Below are 15,924 nucleotides of genomic sequence, written 5' to 3'. Positions count from 1 at the left end.
GATTAAAGGAGTAGAAAATAAGATACATCTTGACACTGTAGGAGACTTTTATTAAAAGATGTGATACCAGCAAGCCAACAAAGTGATTCATTAGCTTTTCTTTTTCAAAGTTATGTTTACATAAAATGATTACAGCAACTAATTAGTAATTTATGCCAGTTTATATGAGAGGGTTTGTTAGATCTTTAAAGAGATAAGACTTGGACTAATTCAACAGAGACAAGTCTATTTAATTCTTCTTGTAATGTGGTCTACTCAGCTATTAACATCAAATGTCTATATCTTCCTCCTCCTTAAAGGTGTGCATCCTGACAAATGAAAAATAAATAGAAGCTAGAGACTGCTCACCACTTTGGAAAAATATTAACAGATCTGTATCTGAACATCCTGATTATGCTATTCTTCTAGTCTAGTCCTATCAGATTCTGAAGCAGTTGATCAGAACCTCCCTTTGTAACCTGTATATCTGTATATATCTTGATAGTATATGTATATTGATATTCATGGATCAGAATTTACATGACAGAAACTTTTGCCAGGTTACTTGCAGGGAAAACAACATATAGATTATTATAGTAATAACAATGGGATGCTGTGGTTTAGTGGTTAAGACACCAATTTTGACTACTGTGAGATTGGAAGGTTGGCAGTTTGAGACCTGAGTGCTGCATGATGGGGTGAGCTCCTGTCACTAGTCCCAGCTTCTGCCAACCTAGCAGTTCAAAAGCATGCAGATGCAGATAGATAAATAGGTACCACTTTGGTGGGAAGGTAACAGCATTAGGTGCATTGATGACCACTGGAGTCATCTTCGGACAATGCTGGATCTTTGGCTTAGTAATAGAGATGAGCACTGCCCCCTACGGTCGGTTATGACTAGACATTCATGTCAAGGGACTACCTGTATCTTTATCTTTTTACAGTAATTACAACTGTACAGTAATTTTACAGTAATTACAACAAGAAGTCTTCATGCAGCTTGAGGATGCTATAGGACCTGGCAAGCTCACTAAAGCATTATCTTAAATCTAAGTATGCATTTTATCCCAGCAAAATCAGAACCTCAAATCTAGCCTGATTTGATATGATAAACATCAACGGAATAATTGGTGCTCAAACTTCCTTACAGTCCTGTCCACACACACACCCTCCCCTAGAGATCCAACCAAATTCCTTCAATGGGCTATCTCTGAGTTCTGAATTTCCATGCTTCTTGCCATCCCTCTAAAAACAGTTAACTCCAAGAAGAATAGGGAAAAACATTAGAATAAAAACTGTTTTATTGAATGTCTGTTTCTGAGGAACAGCTTCAAATATTTACTCATAAATTTAGACTCACTTCAATTATATTTGATTTAAAGAGTTGGCATTTTTACAGATAAGAAACCCCCACTGAACCCCTAGCACACCACCCACTAGCATTTCATTTCTCAAAATGCCTGAGGACATTTGTAGACATTTCTGGCACTGATAACCCCATATTTTGAGGTGACAAATCCTACTTCCTTCATGGCAGGGCTGGCCCACCATTAGAAGAACTGAACAAGATCATTCTAGAGGGAGAGAATCCCACAGATGGACTCTGTTTAGGGACCAAAGTAAAGCAGTGAACTTCAATTAGTAAAACTATCATCCCGCTCAGGATGTTTGCAGAACAGGGAACCTGACACATCCTAGGTTTATTAATGGAGGGACAAGACTTCTATATCAACATGAATACCCTTGCAGGACCAGAGGTGAAATGACATCATGCTTTGTACTGAAGACACATGATATTCCAGGAAGCATAACTTTTTGGACTACAACTCCCAATGACCATGGGAGATCCCCAACTTCAGTAAAGAGTGGGGATCTGAGCCTCATGACTTCAGTTCTGACACAGACAGGACAAGAAATAATTTATTTGGTAAGGAAATTATGGTTATGAAGGTCATTAGCAATAAAGTTTTTGTCAGAAAGCTTTGTGTGTCTGCCCATACACAAGTTCAGACTCTCCCAGCAGTCAGTGTAGATCAGTGGTGGACATGGATAGAGAGTCAGAGCACTATTTCCTGAAAGCTGAAGTGGTATATTTGAGTAATGTATGGTTATTTTTTGCATGAATTTTCAGGTGTGTGTGTGTGGGGGGGGGGGGGGGGCAAAACAGCATTTAGAAGCAAAACCATACATATCCCAAACATTTGGGGGGGGGGGGGTTGATATAAACAGTGTTATAAAAGCCAATGCTGGAAGGAGCCTGGGAATTTGGAAGAGGAGTTTGTGTGTGTATTAGATTATTTCAAGAGTCATATGGGAATCCACCCACCCACTGTATAGGTGATCTTGTCACTGATACACCTATGCTTCAGTGGTCTTTAACAATCTACTAGGTACCCATTTGAACAGAGAACACGTTAAAGGTAAAAGAAAAAAAAGGATTACATATGAATTTGCAAGCCAATCTTGTACAAAGCCTGACACAACTTTTACTGACAGGATATTCCCAGTACTGTATTAGAGACATTTCAACTGTTTCCCTAGTGAAGTTAGAATATGCCTTATAGAAAACTTCTAACAGTGGATGAGAGCTCCTCCTGTAACACACTTGTATGGGTTCACTATGTGCTATAAGGTGCATTATTCTGCTGAAATAAAATGCCATCTCCACTTTTCACTTGAGCACCCAAGCATAAAATGCCAACTAAATTGCCATTGTCACTGAACATCCCCTCATAGATTAAAACTATTATTAAAATTAACCATAAAAGCTTACAATGCAAGAAAAGCTTGTCACTACAGGACCATACTTCTACCAGACTTTGGGAGGAATGTGACCAAGAAATAATCCAATTATTATAATTCTAGGTTCTTTTCACCTGATTTTCTATCTCAAAAGTTTTGCTAGCTCCTATAAATTATTGTCTGTTATCTCCCCTTCCAATATTCTTTCCCTCAGATGCAGCTCTTTGTCTCTTTAGCAAACAAAGTCCATTGCAAGAATAAAACTTTTTTTAAAGTTCATCATTAGGTTTCATAAACACAACTGTACTGGTTTGATGCACAGCAGAAAAATAAACTGCACAGTTGTTTTCTTTAACAAAAGAAGAAGTCTAAAAAATAATAATCCTGACCCCCAAGTGTATACAACTGTCAAAAAAGTTAGTGATGGCAAGGGGTGATTGCCAATTAAGAGACTGTCATTCTCTCATACACCACAATACACATTCTTACAAAAAGGCAACAGTATATCTGAATCATAAAACTAAATTGCTTTGCTAAATCCAGGAAGTGGCTTTTTGCCACCCAAACTGTAGGTGGAGCTGCAGGGTTCATCTCCATTGTGTACCTTCTAAGTCCCATCACCATGCATCTTGCAACACAGGGCCAGAAGGTCATTGTTCCCAATGGTAAATCAGCAGAAAAATATTATATTTAACCTTTTCATCTCAGCCAACATTTCTGTCTTCCATTTAATATCCCACCCCAAGTCCCAGCGGCGGTTAAATATTTTTATGTTTGTCACAAACATTATGTTTGTCACAAATAGGAACATTAGTTCTGGGAAACTCACTGGTTGGAAGAAAAGTTGTTAACAGAAAAGGATGGGGGAAAGGAAGGGCTAACCACCTTTTTACTCTCTGCCACTTGTATATTGGACATCGCATACTCCAGGTCCATATAGCAAGTGAGAAATGGCAGATGAGCTTTGAATTAACATGTGGGAGGTGGAGCATGCAATTCCACTCTAAAATCACATTGAAATTTATACGGTCATCTAGCAACCTGTTAAAAGGAGCTGGGGGGGAGGGGGGGGAGATAATCCTTCTCAGGCCATGAGAAGTCTATTGTTAACTACCAGTGCAGAGAAATGGAATGGAAATGGAAAAACAATTGTTCATGTATCAGCTCAGACAGTGGCTTACTATATGTCTTGTCTCTAGACCGACGTTTTCCATCTAAATACTGACATGTGGGGGTAGATATCCAAACACTGGATAAGAACCATAGCTATGGCCAATGTATAACTACTTTCTTCACATAGTATTCTGTAAATAATCACCACTCCTAAACAACTAAGTGGAGAAGAAATATTCATTTTGGGGGGTATGTGTCAATCATTTTGACTGAGAAACAACCCATTCATGTTGTGCCAGGCAGAACACAACTCATCTATTTTATTGCATGTCTAGAAAATAAAGGAAGAGATATTACCATAAATTTACTGAAGGCAGGCCCTGGAATAATAAAAAGAATAATAAATAGTAGGACATATGCTCAGATAGGATTTTCATTTTTTCTCCTGAGACTCTAGAAATAATCCAGAGATTAAGAAGGGAGAGGGTTTGGTTTCCCTAGAGCCTTCTGCATGTGTGGGGTGTACATATGTGAAGACAGTAATTGTTTTCAATCTTTTGTGCTACAGTGTGGGTTATAGTGAAGAAACTGAGGTAAGAAAAGAGAAAATGAAGTCTGGCCAGGGAATTTCAAAAACCAAACATATGGCAGCCAGGTGTCAGAGATGGAATTTGTAAGTCCTTTGAATGTTGAATTATTAACAGAGAAACATTTACGTTCTGGTTTTGAATATAGTGTGGGTTAAAAAGAAATCTAACAAATTGGATTGCAGAATTTAGTGCTGAGATTTAAATTCAAGTGAGCACATGCCCATGATTTCCACACCAAATAATGTCAATTCCACCTCACCATTCAGATACAATGCACTACCTCTTTTGTTTGTGATATACTATGTGATACTCAAGGGCTTGACAGACACACTGCCAAAAAGAAGCTGCCTAGAGCACCAGCTTTTTTGCAGCGCCGCAAACAGGAAAGGGCACCGCCATGAAGGCACTTCCTATCTGCAATGTGCGAATGCTGCGCCCCCGTGAGGCCACCATGATGGCACCACCACTGTGTGCTAGGGTTCGGGAGCATGCGGTTGCTGCGCACTCCCGAACCCTAGTTTCGGAATCGTTACAGAGCTTCCCGCCCATCTGTACTGGGCCTCAGTTTCTCATGTGTGTGTCATGCCCAGCCTGGAGGACGGCTTGGAGGACTCAGAGGATGAGCTAGAGCCCCTGGGACCTGAACCTGTAATGGAGGAGTCAGAGCCCCTGGAGCTTGAACCTGTAATGGAGGAGCCAGAGGCTGGCCCTAGTTCTGCTGGAGCAGAGTCTATGGCCCCTCCAGAGATTCAGCAGTCAAGTTTGCCTGGTGCCGAGACTGTGGACATGGAGGAGGATCTGGGCAGTGTGCCTACCTTCAATGAGCGTTGAGCAGAAAGAGAGGGCCTTCGAAGATCTCGGAGGCTTTATCAGAAGCGTCTTCGTAATCAGACCCAGCTGAAGGCCGGTTCCTTGCCTTCTTAAGCACCTGGAGCATGTGTGGTTCTTTGCCAGTGGATATCTGACTCTTTTAGAGGAAAGACTCTGTCTCTGGCTCCTTTGGCTTCTTGTCTTGACTACCCGGAAACCTTGACCTTGGACTGCTTTATCGATCTTCCTATCTGTTGCCCTGAACCTCAGACCGTCTGACTATTCTCTTGGTAATCCCTTTTGGTAGAACTACTGTGAATCTCCAGGACTGTGTAGCTTACACAGACTTTGCTGTGCTGGGAGGGGGTTTGTTTGTTTGAGAACTAGCTGCCTTATCAGCCCTTTGGCTGCTTTCCCGGACAGAATATCCACTGGCCTTGTAATTAGGCTGATAGCAGCATCATGGCAAACGAACAAGCCATGGCCGAGATGATGCAGATGAATTTGCAGCTTTCTGCTCAGGTGCAGCAATTGACTCAGGCTGTGGCTACTCTTCAGGAGCAAGGTAGCTCTTCTGCTCCTGAACGCCGACGGAAATGTTTTGCTTCCCTTCCTGATAAGTTCCAGGGAGACGCTACGATGCTGGACAGTTTTCTTGCTAATTGCAAGTTACATTTTAAGCTCCGGAGGGAAGATTTTCCTGATGATTCCCATAAGGTGGCTTTTATAATTAGTTTGCTTTCTGGGCCTGCCAGCAAATGGGCTACCCCTTACCTGAACCAGGACAGCCCCCTCCTCAATAATCTGCAAGACTTTATTGCAGAAATGCAAGCCACCTGGGGGAATCCTGTAAAGGCTGAGTCTGCAGAACGTCAGATCCAGGCTCTTTGCCAAGGGACAGGAACTGTAGCTGAGTACTCCACCAACTTCCGCTTGCTTGCTCAGGACTTGATGTGGAATGATAGTGCTTTGCAGGCTCAGTTTCGGGCAGGGCTCTCTGACGCAGTGCTGGATGAATTGGCACACTCTGAGCCCCCTGATTCTCTGAGCTTGTTGATTGCACAAGCTACCCGATTGGACTGCCACCTCTCTGCTCGTAGACAAGCTCGTCGGAATGCCCTTCCGCCACCGCCGCGTCCTGCTCAACCAGCTCCTGCAGCTTTACCTGTGGCTGTTCCCTCTCAGCCGATGGAGGAACCTATGCAGCTGGGAGGAGCACGACCACGGCTCACCGCTACAGAGAAGGAGCGCAGGAGGAGGGAGGGTATTTGCCTATACTGTGGCCTCCATGGACATTTTGCTCGGGAATGCCCTGCTAAGGGACGCCGACCCACCCTGCAGGGAAACGGATCCTCCCAGGTGTAGACCGGGTTCACCACCTGGGATTGTCTCTCGAACCCACTTCGTCCACGTCAGCTTCCAGGAAGGACCCTTTGCTAGTGGCCGCCAACCTGAGGCTCCCCTCCATGGAGCTCCTTCCTGTGGGAGCCATGATCGACTCAGGAGCTTCCAGCTGTTTTATGGATCTTATCTTTGCCCAACGTCATCACATCCCACTGGAGGCTTTGGCTGAGCCCAGGCCGGTGGAGACTATCGATGGACGGCTCCTCCGGTCTGGTCCTGTGACGCACCAGACCCCCGTGCTCCACCTCGAGATCCAGGGCCATGTGGAGCAGATCCAGTTCTTGCTGGCCGCAGTCCCGCACTTCCCTTTGGTTTTGGGCATGTCGTGGCTCTCGCAGCACGACCCACATATCTCCTGGTCTCAGAGGGAACTTCTTTTTGGCTCAGAATATTGTCAGGAGCACTGCTGGCCGGACCGGATCCCAGCTGCAGTGGCTGCGGAGGCCCAGGAGTGTTCGGTGGTGTTGCCAGAGAAATACCGGGACTTTGCCGATGTTTTTGATAAGAAGGAGGCGGACCGGCTCCCTCCACACCGGTCTTATGACTGTGCCATCGACCTGGTGCCGGGGGCCCCTATTCCAGCGGGGCGACTCTACTCCCTCTCGGAGCCTGAGCTGGCAGCTCTGAGGGACTTTCTGGAGAAGAATCTTCAGAGAGGGTTCATCCGCCCCTCCAAGTCCCCTGCTGGGGCCCCTGTACTGTTCGTGCGCAAGAAGTGCGGGGAGTTGCGCCTCTGCAACGATTACCGGGCCCTCAACAAGATCACCATCCGGAACCGGTACCCCCTGCCTTTGATCCCAGAGCTGCTGGAGCGGTTGCGCCACGCCAAGGTGTTTACCAAGTTGGACCTCCGTGGGGTGTACAATTTGGTGCGGATCCGGGCGGGAGACGAGTGGAAGACAGCCTTTCAGACCCGGTATGGGCATTACGAGTATACCGTGATGCCCTTTGGACTATGTAATGCTCCGGCTGTTTTTCAACATTTTGTGAACGATGTCTTCCGGGACTATTTGGACCATTTTGTTATAATTTACTTGGATGACTTTTTGATTTACTCTCCGAGCCAGGCCGTCCATGATGCCCACGTCCGTGCTGTTCTCCAGAGGCTCCGGGAGCACAGGCTTTACGCGAAGTTGGAGAAGTGTGCCTTTGACCTCTGCGAGGTGGACTTCCTGGGATACCGTGTCTCTGCTCAAGGTGTGGCCATGGACACGTCCAAGGTGGAGTCGGTGCTATCTTGGCAACCTCCTCGCAACAGGAAGGATGTTCAGAGGTTCCTAGGGTTTGCGAACTTCTATCGGAAGTTCATCAAGGACTACGCCACCCTAGTGAGCCCTATCTCTCGACTGTTGCGAGGGAAGACCCGGTTCGAGTGGACAGCTGCTGCACAGAAGTCCTTCGACGTCCTGAAGGTGAGGTTTACGTCAGCCCCGGTCCTGCAACACCCTGACCCGCGCACGCCCTTTGTCCTGGAAGCAGATGCCTCTGATGTTGCCATAGGGGCTGTGTTGCTTCAGCCAACGGGGCCCAAGGCGCACCTGTTGCCCTGCGCCTTTTACTCCCGACAGCTCACCACCCCAGAGCTTAATTACACCATCTGGGAGAAGGAGCTGTTGGCAATCAAGGCGGCCTTTGAGACGTGGCGGCATTTGCTGGAGGAAGCGGCTCATCCAGTCCGGGTGCACACAGATCACCGGAACTTGGAGCACCTACAGACAGTGAGGAATCTCTCCCAGAGGCAGCAGCGATGGTCATCGTTCTTTGCCCGCTTCAACTTCCAGCTCCAATATGTGCCTCGAGCCCAGAACCGACAGGCCGACGCTCTCTCCCGGAAGCCAGAGTATGACACAGACCCAGAGGGGGAGATTCTGTCCATCATTCTGCACCCAGAGAACTTCGCCGCTGCTCTAAGGGAGGCTACACTGCTGGACCAGATCCGGAAACTCCAGGGCCAGGACCCGTTTGTGGCACAGCATTCGGCGGAGGGGGACGCCTCTCCCTTCGTGATGCGGGATGGCTTGCTTTACCACCGGGATCGCCTTTATGTGCCAGCAGGTCCTTGTAGGGAGATGGTCTTGCAGCTTTGTCATGACTCGAAATCGGCTGGGAACTTTGGCTTTTGTAAAACCCTGCACCTCCTCACCTGGGAGTTTTGGTGGCCTCGAGTCCGGGCGGAGGTGGCTCAGTACGTGGCCACTTGCCTGGTGTGTCACCAGGCTAAAGACCATAGGGGACGACCTGCAGGTTTGTTGCTGCCTTTGCCAACACCAGCAGGGCCTTGGAAACTAGTCTCTATGGACTTTATCACGGACCTGCCCCCCTCTGCTGGTTGCACTACCATTTGGGTGGTGGTGGACATTTTTTCCAAGATGGCCCACTTCGTACCCTGCGTTGGCCTCCCCACAGCGAAGGAGACGGCCCGGATGTTCATCCAGCATGTCTTCAGGCTTCATGGCCTTCCCGAGGGTGTGATTTCAGATCGCGGTACCCAGTTCACTGCCCGCTTCTGGACCAGCTTGCTCCGCCTCCTGGACGTCGCGCCTCACCTGTCCTCGGCACATCACCCTGAGTCGGATGGTCAGACGGAGAGGACCAACGGGACCCTGGAGCAGTATCTCCGTTGCTATGCCAGCTACCGGCAGGACAACTGGGTCGACTTGCTCCCGCTGGCCGAGTTCGCCTACAACAACTCGGTCCATGCCTCGACCCAGCAGACCCCCTTCTTTGCCACTGGGGGCTTCCATCCTCAAGGATTCCCTGCTGTGGCTCCTGTCTCAACGGTCCCAGCGGCAGATCAGTGGCTCCAGGAACTCCGAGCGGCACAGTCCCTGTTGAAAGAACAGCTTGAGGTAGCCAAGGAGGCATATAAACGGGGAGCGGATCGACGACGTCAAGAAGGTCCACCGTTGCAGGTGGGGGATTCAGTCTGGCTGTCCACAAGACACCTTCCTCTGCAGCGGTCGTGTCGCAAGTTGGATGCCCGGTTCGTGGGGCCATATAAAATTGTGGCCCAGATCAATCCTGTGGCTTTTCGGCTCCAGCTTCCCCGGACATGGCGGATCCACCCAGTCTTCCACCGCTCCTTGCTGCTCCCTGCCTCAGGGGTTCAGCCGGATGCGGGTTCAACTCCTCCGCCCGATCCAGTCCTGGTGGATGGGGAAGAGCAATTCGAGGTGGCTGAGATTTTGGACTCCCGTCGACATCGGGGTCGCCTCCAGTATCTTATTGACTGGGTTGGCTATGGGCCAGAGGAGCGCTCCTGGGAGGATGCCTTAGATGTTCATGCCCCTCGTCTGGTTCAGGCCTTCCATCGTCACTTCCCTGACCGGCCTCGTCCTCCTTAGGGTGAGAGGGAGATTGATGAGAGGGGGAGTAATGTCATGCCCAGCCTGGAGGATGGCTTGGAGGACTCAGAGGATGAGCTAGAGCCCCTGGGACCTGAACCTGTAATGGAGGAGTCAGAGCCCCTGGAGCTTGAACCTGTAATGGAGGAGCCAGAGGCTGGCCCTAGTTCTGCTGGAGCAGAGTCTATGGCCCCTCCAGAGATTCAGCAGTCAAGTTTGCCTGGTGCCGAGACTGTGGACATGGAGGAGGATCTGGGCAGTGTGCCTACCTTCAATGAGCGTCGAGCAGAAAGAGAGGGCCTTCGAAGATCTTGGAGGCTTTATCAGAAGCGTCTTCGTAATCAGACCCAGCTGAAGGCCGGTTCCTTGCCTTCTTAAGCACCTGGAGCATGTGTGGTTCTTTGCCAGTGGATATCTGACTCTTTTAGAGGAAAGACTCTGTCTCTGGCTCCTTTGGCTTCTTGTCATGACTACCCGGAAACCTTGACCTTGGACTGCTTTATCGATCTGCCTATCTGTTGCCCTGAACCTCGGACCGTCTGACTATTCTCTTGGTAATCCCTTTTGGTAGAACTACTGTGAATCTCCAGGACTGTGTACCTTACACAGACTTTGCTGTGCTGGGAGGGGGTTTGTTTGTTTGAGAACTAGCTGCCTTATCAGCCCTTTGGCTGCTTTCCCGGACAGTGTGATGAAAAGGCAGAGAAACAAGCTGAATCTGTGGAATGTAGAAGCAGCTACCAGTAAAGCTGCTGATTTAGTTATTTTAAGCATTTATAAAAAGCCTTTTATCAAGGATTTCAAGAAAATATTAAAGTATTACTATCTTCCACCCTCCAGGGGGCGGGGCTTTCTCTGCTCCCTTTCCCAACCTCCAGCTGTCTGAGAGACAGCTAGAAGTGGGGGGGGGGGATTGGGAGAGGGGGTGAAAGGTGCGCGCCTGCTCTTCCTTGGCCCACAGATGCCTCTCAGAGACAGCTGGGGACCAGTAAGGGCCCATGAGGGGCAGGAGCAACAGGCACGCGGCCCCTGCTCCTTTCCTCGGGGCTTTGCCAGGCCTGGGGTGTCCTCCGAAGGACACCTCAGGTCTGACAAAGCCCCACGGGGAGGAGAAGGAGGAGGAGGAGGAGGAGGCTGGCGGCCCCTGCTCCTTTCCTCGGAGCTTTGCCAGGCCTGAGGTGTCCTCCGAAGGACACTTCAGGTCTGCCAAAGCCCCACGGGGAGGAGGAGGCGTGTGCCTGTCCTCTCCTCCTTGGTCCCTTCCTTCGGCCTGTATTTGACAGAAATCTATGACATGCCTGGTAAAAACTGGAATAATGATGCCTTGATTTTCATTACTCTTTAATTTAATGTTCCTGTGGTAGTTAAATTTGGCACAGTTCTATGCCTCGTGAGTTAGATTGGAGATCCCAAGTTTCACAATATTGGTACAACAGTTCTATTTTATAAGCCACAGATGTTTAAGGCTTATAATTGGTGGAAACTCTGGAGAGAGGGTCATGACACATACGTGCAATTGTATTTTATGGTATTGAGCTTTATTTTGTGAATCACTCAGTGGGCTTTGGCTATTGGGTTGTGCAGAACTGACATAACAGAAAGAAATTAAATGCATAAATACAATTATCCATTAATTTGCTGTTTTTCTGAGAATGCCTTAGCAGTAAAGAAAGAATTACAGTATTTTGAAATAAAATTATGTACATCCTGCCATGAGATTTCAGTGTATTCTCATACCTGTATGGTGCCAAAAATGCTGATGAGAAATTTCAAGAGCAAATTATAGCAAAGGTTAAAAGAGTTGGATACTGTCACAGCAAAAGGAAGAGTGCAAATCAATATGTGTGTAATCCAAAGTAAATACTTCTTCTGAGTTCAATGGGGCCTACTTTGGTTAATGGGCATAGGATTATAGCCAAAGAGAAGCAAAATCAGTGTCTACTTAGATGGAACATCTATTTGCCAAAACAAAAGCAAATCACTATGGGGATTCTCTTTCCTTTTAAGAAATGCCCTGCAAAGCAAAATGTTTTCTTATCAGAAAGCACATTATCCAAAACAAACTGATCAAGCATCTGTCTGGGGTAAACATGTTTTATGTAAAGATGCATTGTTATATTATTGCAAATAAATTTAGAAGACATTTTCTTTGTAAGAAAAAAACAATGAATATGATTTAAGATGGTCACTCTTCTACAGTTTCAGGAAACAGGGTTCTCTTTAAACAATGAATATTCAGTGAAGGAAATAGGATGGCTATTCCTGATTAGTCTACAAGGAGAAGCAGAATCCTGCCTATTTCAGATGAAAAAATATGAAACCAGCAAATGGCATAAAACTACTGATTTTGCACTAGAGTACCTGGCTTGTTACTATCAACACTTTAGTGTCCATTACAATTTTTTTCTCCTCTTGTAAGCAAACATAGTTTAATACCATGCATGTACAGTATATGCATGAGACATGTGGAAACATTTTATATATTAAAATACTTGGTACACAAATCTAGGCACTGCTGTCAGAATTACTTTTCAAAGCATATGCAGTATTTCTTAATTATGCTTACATTTTAAAAAATAAATCCAGGTGTTTTCTGCTTTAACAATAAACATTGGTCCCAATTTAAAGACAAATTTAAATTACTAGTTCCTATTATCCCTTTGCCTGTTATCTATCTCCCTATTTAACTAAAGCATCTCAACCCAGTAGATAGTTTGAAAGCATCAACTTCTGTGGTGAATGGAACCTGTAACCAAATTATGATGTGTACAATGTGGAATAGAAAACTGCAGATTTCAGCGTTGACATTTTTGCCTTCCATGATTACATACCTGCAGAGAAGCAAAATCTTTAGAAGCACAAGCTCCAAGAATAGCAGCACCCATTACAACAGACTCCACCTCTTGGGCCAGGACAACAGGCATGCCTAGACAGAAACAATACATCTATTAGGATGCCCAAAGTAGAAACAACAGTGAAATTAAAAGCAAAAACAGCTGGAGGATTGATCTATCTGTCTGTCTGTCTGTCTGTCTGTCTGTCTATCTATCTATCTATCTGTCTATCTATCTATCTATCTGCTCTCTGTGGTACTTATACCTATAGTGTGTGGGTGCGATAGGGGGACATTTTTTGTAATTGTAGAGACAATTGAAATATGATATGTACACCCCACTCACTTCCATGCCAGCATTCTCTGAAGATGTCAGCCACAGATGCTGGTGGAACATCAGGAACAAACTCTTCTAGAACATTAGGAACAAACTCTTGTAGGATGAGATGCAGTCCCAGGTTCATCGGGCCTGGCCTGGACTAAGAAGCAGAGCCCTCCCTCCAGTCCATCTGCCATGATCCAGGCCTCAGAGGGAGAGAAGAACTGTTGGATCTGATCCCCTTCCCCACTTCCATTCCCTTCTCCTTTTGTGTCATATCTTTTTAGACTGTAAGCCTGAGGGCAGAGAACTATCTAATTAACCATTTGTAAGATGTTCTGAGAGCCTTTGTGGCTGAAGAGGGGGGTATAAATACTCTAAATAATTTTTTAAAAATAATAGAACATGGCCACATAGACCGAAAAACCCACAAAAAACTATGGATGCTGGCCATGAAAGCCTTTGACTTCATATTATACAAGCTTACATCATGCACTATACTGATTACACTGTATCTGACTGACCTAGCACTCTTCTATTTTCTATCCTGTTCTTCCTTGTAGTTGTGAAGTTAGTGAATGCTGAAAGGGCTAGAACCAAAACAGTTTCATTTATGCAGAGGAACACATAAGCAAGCTCAGGATAACACTGAGGTTTGTAAAAATAACAATTACAACAATAATATTCTAAAGAATGCACAGTCCCAAAGGGACCAAGGGGACTGCAATACAGAGCAAAAAAGATTGAGCATTCTCAGGGGTCACCAGGAGTTAAAGAATGTGTCAGATAGGAAAGAAAAGAATGGCAATCAAAAACAGAAGAGGCTTAAGGCCTTAACAACCTAGAGGACAACTCATGGGATAGTGCAATTGGGTGTCTGGGCTGGCACCCAGAACATCTTCTCTTGTGAAAGAGTGAGACACTCCTTCTGGTTCTATTATGTATTTGATTGCCTTGTTTTAGGTGCAGATTACTGAGAAGCAAAGGATTACAGCTCACAATAGTTAATTTTTCAATTACAGCTCCCAAAATTCCACCACCATCACACCGACTGTGCTGGCTAGATGATTTTAGGAATTGTAGTGCATAAAGTAACTTTCCCAAGCTCTGAAAAAGTTACAAATTCCTGGAATGTTTATAAAGTATTTCAGAACCATTTAAGGGAAGACCTACATGGCTGCAGGCAAACATGGGAGGGCAAAGGACATATTAATGCCTCATAATTTTTTTAAAAAATCGGTGAACTAGCGGGAAGTATTTTCCTGCCTCCTGATTTTCCCACAGCCTCTCATCCATGCAACTGTGTACAGTGGTACCTCGGGATACGAATTACCCAGCTTATGAAATTTTCAGGATACGAAAAAAATTAATTTAAAAAAACTGTTTCGGGTTAAGAAAGTTTTTTCGGGTTACGAAAAAACTTTTGGTGCTTTTCGGCGCTATTTTACACCAAATCGCGGCTTTTCCCCATTAGCGCCTATGGGGATTCGGCTTGCGAAAGCCTTTCGGGTTACGAAATTGACAGCGGAACGAATTAATTTCGTAACCCGAGGCACCACTGTATTGTATTGACTACCAGCTTGGCATAGGAGGTATGGATGAAATCTGTAGAATCTGCATCATAAAAATATTTGGACACAAAAAAATGTTTAAACTGATCTGATAGCTAAATTAAGAATTAAATTTACTGGCACATTTTAAACGTTACTTTCAAAACTTGGCCACTTGCATTCTACTCTGCAAGTTCCTTCACAATGAATGCATTCATCCAACCATCTGAACAATCTGATTCTGCGGCTTGTAAGTGGTCTATGAAATTATCTCTTGGTAGCCTGTATAATTGGCTAATGGGGGATTGCATTTAATAGAAATATATTCAGAATTTCTCTGTCTTTTTCCTGGAAGAATAGGGGATTGATATAGGAATGTTAGCTATTTTATCAGATAGATTTTTAATGAGAGCAAGAGGACCAAAAGCATTTAGTCAGATGAACTTTGACATCCTCTGTCAGTCAGTTCCTACAAACAGGAAAAATTCCAAAACCACAGAAAGGCCTCTTTGTCCTTCATTGTACTTCCCTATTAGATACAGTCAAAGAACCCCAGTTTAAAATTTAATCACAATTATCTATTAATAGATCTTTAATTTTAGACATCAGAAAGCAGCTCTCAATCCCAAGGCTATGTGAATTAGATAAGGAAAGGTGTGGACTTGATAAAATCTTGTTTGACAAATAGAAAGCACAACTGTGGCAATAGTCTGTTGCATATATCCACCCTAGGTCAAGACCTTGTGTCATTTGGTTCAGTTTTTCTGCTATCATGAAATGTAATTACATAATGCTGATTTTCATCTTTCTTCCTGCATCAAACTTAGAAATCAGGTTTGATGTTCAAGTAATGCAAATCTGCATGCTAAATACCTAAAATCCAAGCTTAAGACTTGATTTAAACCATATAGGCTTCTCTTATACATATCCGTACACAAAGTTAATGATTCTGCTTTTCCTCTTAAGGTCTTCAGAACGAAATATGTTTTCCACAGGTTAAATACATATTGTTCATAATAACTTAATGGGGTTTTCAAAAATACTTCCATATAAAGAATGAGTCCGGGTAAATTTAAGAATTGGTCTTCCCAACAGAATTTGCTATTAAATAAAAAATGAAATGAAAATAATAATAATAAGAAGAAGTTTGTTTGCATTTTCCCGCTTCTTCCAATGAATCGAAGCGGGATTACTACCAAAAATCTCCATACAGGCAATCATGTGTAAAAGTACATATCAT

The 15,924-nt window shown here is 45.1% G+C and overlaps 1 protein-coding gene across 1 annotated transcript in view; it reads right to left on the bottom strand.

The window, feature by feature from the left end:
* Window positions 1-15,924, bottom strand: part of FGGY (FGGY carbohydrate kinase domain containing) — a 212,410-nt gene that overhangs the window by 33,368 nt on the left and 163,118 nt on the right. The window contains exon 14 of the mRNA XM_089515273.1: window positions 12,814-12,908. Coding sequence (XP_089371399.1) covers window positions 12,814-12,908 — 95 coding nt within the window. The remainder of the gene's footprint in view (window positions 1-12,813; window positions 12,909-15,924) is intronic.

Source organism: Sceloporus occidentalis, unplaced genomic scaffold, assembly GCF_023333645.1.
Source record: "Sceloporus occidentalis isolate IW3139 unplaced genomic scaffold, rSceOcc1.0.p SCAF_3, whole genome shotgun sequence".
In the NCBI taxonomy this organism is placed as follows: domain Eukaryota; kingdom Metazoa; phylum Chordata; class Lepidosauria; order Squamata; family Phrynosomatidae; genus Sceloporus; species Sceloporus occidentalis.
The sequence above is the reverse complement of the archived record's forward strand: the minus strand, read 5'-3'. Positions and strand labels throughout refer to the sequence as shown.